At 59.6% G+C, this 4,793-nt stretch overlaps 1 protein-coding gene across 1 annotated transcript in view; it reads left to right on the forward strand.

The window, feature by feature from the left end:
• The window catches only part of UBTF (upstream binding transcription factor, RNA polymerase I), a gene marked incomplete at both ends in the record, with an annotated part of 8,901 nt that overhangs the window by 1,261 nt on the left and 2,847 nt on the right, over positions 1-4,793 (forward strand). Inside the window, 8 exons of the mRNA XM_009701323.1 lie at positions 10-165; positions 948-1,012; positions 1,634-1,754; positions 2,237-2,347; positions 2,654-2,787; positions 3,232-3,373; positions 3,715-3,756; positions 4,560-4,759. Of these exons, the coding sequence (XP_009699625.1) occupies positions 10-165; positions 948-1,012; positions 1,634-1,754; positions 2,237-2,347; positions 2,654-2,787; positions 3,232-3,373; positions 3,715-3,756; positions 4,560-4,759 (971 nt within the window). The remainder of the gene's footprint in view (positions 1-9; positions 166-947; positions 1,013-1,633; positions 1,755-2,236; positions 2,348-2,653; positions 2,788-3,231; positions 3,374-3,714; positions 3,757-4,559; positions 4,760-4,793) is intronic.

Raw genomic sequence — 4,793 nt, forward strand, 5'->3', positions numbered from 1 at the left:
TCTCCCCAGAAACACCCCGACTTCCCCAAGAAGCCCCTGACTCCATATTTCCGCTTCTTCATGGAGAAGCGGGCCAAATATGCCAAGCTTCACCCCGAAATGAGCAACCTGGATCTCACCAAGATCCTGTCCAAGAAATACAAGGAGCTTCCCGAGAAGAAAAAGGTACGGGGGGAGTCAGCAAGGCCCTTCCCACTTGCGTACCTCTGCGTGCAGGGCTCTGCCTGCCCAGCTCTCCCAGTAAAACCAGCAGAGCCCAGCCTCTACCTGGTGAGGGTTTAATCCAGCTCTCGATGGGAGAAACCTAGGTGCTTGTTTAATCCTGTTGGACCAGTAAGACTTCCTTGGCTTTGCCTTTCCTGGTTCCCAGGATTTGTGGGGTGGAGGCTGGCCAGGTCTGTCCATCGGTCCGTCTCTTCCAGATGGATCTGGATGGTGACTTTGCTGTTGGGTGGATCTGCATTTAACGCTGGGGTTAAATCGCACACCCTGCCATGGCCGCCCTGTCCGAGCGAGGGATGGAGGGGCAGGCTCTGCTCCGAGCGGTGGGAGGTGCTGGGAGGAGAGCTGCCCGTCTCACCTCCAGCTCTGGAGGTGGCCTTGGCCTTGGCCAGAGCCCGGGCAGGCGTTTTGGGTGCCCCAGTTCTCAATCTGGGTGGATTTACCACCAGCAGGAAAGGTCCAGGGCACAAAGTCCTGCTGTGCTGTCTTGCTCAGCGCTGCTCCGGTGCAGGGAGAGGTGCGGGGGAAATCCTGCTTCTGAATCCCTGGGCAGGCTGGAAAGCCTCAGCTGGGAGCTGCAGGACCGTTCTGATGGGCTGGGGAGCCCTCAGTCCCTTTGGGGGTGGTGGGGTGCCCAGCCAGCAGGGTTGACAGGGAGGTATCTGCCTGCCTGTTCCCTGGTGCTCAAGTCCCTCTCCACCTCCCTGGTGGCTTTGTGTCCCCAGATGAAATACATCCAGGACTTCCAGCGAGAGAAGCAGGAGTTTGAGAGGAACCTGGCGAGGTTCAGGTGAGCGGGCAGCACCCCCCCCAGCGTTTCCCCCGGCCCCTCCAGACAGACCCGGTGTCCCCTCCCGTGTGTAGCTCACGGAGGAAGCCCTGATGGGCGCTGCGGCTTGGAAAGCTCAAAGGCAGGGGAGAAAAAAAAGAGCATTGAAAAGGTGTCTGAGAGCAGCCCTCCCTCCAGCTGGGAGACTTGGCAAGGGGGAGAGAGTGGAGGACCAACCATGCTCTGGGGGTTAGGGTCTGCAAGGGGAGGACAGAAGCCCTGCCACTGGCACTATTAAAAGCTGAAGCAACCACCCTGTTCCCCCCAGACCTTGCCTTTGAACGTGGTCGCTGTCACCCAGGTGGATCCTGGCGTTCCCCGTCACCTGCCGCTGCTCCAGGGATGCAGCCCAGCGCGGCGCGTTAAAGGGGATGCTTGTAGCTGATGCTCCCCCAGGAGGAGCAGACTCCAGTCTCTCCTAAAACTCTCCTGCTCTTTTCGGGGACCCCCCTAGTATCTGAGCCCATGGAGGCTCAGCCCTGCAGTGACGGTTACCCCTCAGCGGGGAGGTTTAGGGGATGCTCTCCTTCCACCTGCAACCTCCGTAACGCTCTCCCTCCCCCACCTCCCTGGCGGGTAAAGGGAAGATCACCCGGATCTCATCCAGAACGCCAAGAAATCCGACGTCCCTGAAAAACCCAAGACCCCCCAGCAGCTGTGGTACAACCACGAGAAGAAGATCTACTTGAAAGTGCGTCCAGATGTGAGTACGGTGGGTGGGAGTGCGTGTGAGCGTGAGTGTCGAGGGGTCCTGTACCCCGCTGCTGGGGGTAGAGGAGGGGGAAAAAAAGAGAAGCATTTTAGGGGAGGGACGGGATGGAAGACACCGCTAGAAGCTCCCAGCAGTCTGGACGGAGGTAAGAAGGGGCTCTGCACATCTGGAAGAGGCTCGGGGATTCAGACCCCACTTTTTGCCTGCAGTTGAAGGGGTGACCACAGCCTGAGTCAGGGCAGGAAAGATTTCCAGCACAGACCTCCACCTCTGGCCATGGCCCACACTTGCACGCACCCCCTTCCCCGGCTGCCAGATCGCAGCCACCCCACGGCCCCAAGCCGGGTGCCGCGGGGACAAGACGGCAGGCCACACTATTTTTGCCATTTTTTTTTTAAAAATTTTTTTTTTTACCCCCTCTTCTTTTTTTGGATTTTACCCCTCTGCCCTCACCTCTGGCTTTGGGTTTTCAGGCCACCACGAAGGAGGTGAAAGAGTCGCTGGGCAAGCAGTGGTCTCAACTCTCGGATAAAAAGAGGCTGAAATGGATTCATAAGGCCCTGGAACAGCGGAAGGAGTACGAGGTAGGGAGCAGCCTCACCCGTTCCCCTCCACACTCGTCCCTACGTTCACTCTGAGCCACTCTGCCTCCCGGCCGCAGCCGCCGGCGGCTAGCCAGCCTCACCCGAGAGCCAGCGTGGGGGTTCAGCCAGATCCCTGCAGGTCCCTAGTGAGTCTGAGCCCTGCCTCCTCCAGCGATGTTTGGGGAAGGGAGAAGTACCCCTGGGGAGATGATTTAGGGCAATGGTTGGCTTCTCTTTCCTCCTCCTCTGGCCCCCAGCCAGGCGGGGATCAGAGCCCCTCTCCTGACGGCTCTCCATCCTTTGCAGGAGATCATGCGTGACTACATCCAGAAGCACCCCGAGCTGAACATCAGCGAGGAGGGCATCACCCGCTCCACCCTCACCAAGGCTGAGCGCCAGCTCAAAGACAAGTTTGACGGACGACCCACAAAGCCACCTCCGTGAGTCCTGTCCCTCCCCGTCTGGATGCGAGGGATGTGTCCCCCTCCGAGCTGTCACTTGAGGCTCTTGCCCAGCTCGGGCAGACGCTGGTTCTTGCTAACGAGGAAACTGGGGCTCTGCCTGGCATCGAGAGCCCCAATCATGTCTGGGACCATGGGCAGTCGATGACACCCTTGAACCGGTCCTTAAATATACATTAAATCTACGTTTGTAGAGAATCTGAGTGAGGTTTATGGTAATGCTGTGTGCTCCAGGTTAGGCGGTAATCCAACCGTTAGCTTCCCTAAAATGCAGACACCTCTGGCACAGCACTTCAGTGCCCGGTGCAACCCAGAGGGCAGCTGGGGGGTCTTGAGGGGGACTCTTAGCACCCAGCCAGCTCCGCCAAGGGGACGTGAGCGGGGCAGGTTGTCCCTAATGCTGGGTCCCTCCGTCGGTTGCAGGAATAGCTACTCCCTGTACTGTGCAGAGCTGATGGCCAACATGAAAGACGTGCCCAGCACCGAGCGGATGGTGCTGTGCAGCCAGCAGTGGAAACTGCTCTCCCAGAAGGAAAAGGACGCGTACCACAAAAAGTGTGATCAGGTGAGTGGCCGAGGGTGGACAGGTGGGTGGACAGGCAGATGGACACCAGCACTGTGGGGAGGGAGGAGTAGGATGGGAGAGCTTGGGCTACAAATCTTGCAGGAAATGAGCCCCTCACCTTTCCTTGGTGCCTGTTCTTGTTGTCGTGACCACCAATTCCCCCCGAGATCCTCGGTCACCTCCCTCAGTCCTCTGTCTCCCCAGTCCATGTGTGTGGGACCAGCAGATGGTCTGGGTAGAGGATGCTGTTGCTGAGGGGACCGAGGCCGGGTCAGGGACTGCACGAGGCAGGGATGGCGTGGGGGATCTCGGTGTAACCGCGTCTCTCCATCTCCCTGCAGAAAAAGAAAGACTACGAGATTGAGCTCCTCCGCTTCCTGGAGGTGAGTGACGTCGGGGTGCCTCGGCCATCAGGTGCTGGAGACCCTGAACACGGGGGGAGGGTGCCCTGAGCCAGGGGCTGAGATGGGTTAAACGGGGACTGCACTGATGCTGCCCTCTTCTACTCCCCCCAAAACGTGGCTGAACCCAGCCACGGGTGCTGTGTGGAGATACTTGTGCATAGTCTTGACCCTTCCCCAGCTGCCCTAATGCCTGACCCAGTGTCTTCCAGTTGGGCACTGGGAGGCGGGGATGGGCCTCCCAGCCCGGGAGGGGAAGCCGGAGGTGAGCGGAAGGTTGGTGCCAGAGGAGAGGTTGCCGTCAGCGGCTGCGGCTGTGCAGGCGGCAGCGAGTCTCTTGCTTCCTTCCCTTGGCCGGGGCGTAGGCGGGGGGAGTCACACCGAGTGCGTACCAGCATCGTGCTCAGCACCCAGGCGGACATGATGCAGCTTTGGCTGCGTCTGCAAGGGGAAGGGGTGGAAAACCATGGGGCACGCCCGGATCTGGGCACCTACCCACCCTGCCTTCATAGGGAGGAAGCAGATGAGACTGAGCCAGGGAAGGGACAGAGCTGGGGAAGAGGGACATTGCCCAGCAAGCGGGGTGACACAGGCGTGGGGATCCCCAGGCTGTGCACCCAGGCTTGCAGTGCCTGATGTTGGCCCTGGCTGGGGTGGCTTTTGCATCAGGACAACGGAGTGCATTAGTTCCACCTCCCCACCATCCCTGTTCCCTGATTGCATCAAAGCCTCGTTAGCGTCGGGCCCTCTCCCCGTGTGATTGTGTCTCCTCCTGTGCCACCCAGAGCCTGCCCGAGGAGGAGCAGCAGCGGGTGCTAGGCGAGGAGAAGATGCTGGGCAGCAACCGGAAAGGGGCGACGAGTCCTGCGTCCAAAAAGTCCTCACCAGAGACTGGCAAGGTGAGAGTGGCAACTGGAGAGATGGGGCGACCATGCCGGAGACACGGGGTGGAGTTCCTGGCATCTCAGGGTGCTCTGAGGGCTTGGTTCTTTCATTCCTTGGTTCTTTCACCATGGTTT

The sequence above is a fragment of the Cariama cristata genome, unplaced genomic scaffold, assembly GCF_000690535.1.
Source record: "Cariama cristata isolate BGI_N322 unplaced genomic scaffold, ASM69053v1 scaffold27445, whole genome shotgun sequence".
Taxonomy (NCBI): Eukaryota; Metazoa; Chordata; class Aves; order Cariamiformes; family Cariamidae; genus Cariama; species Cariama cristata.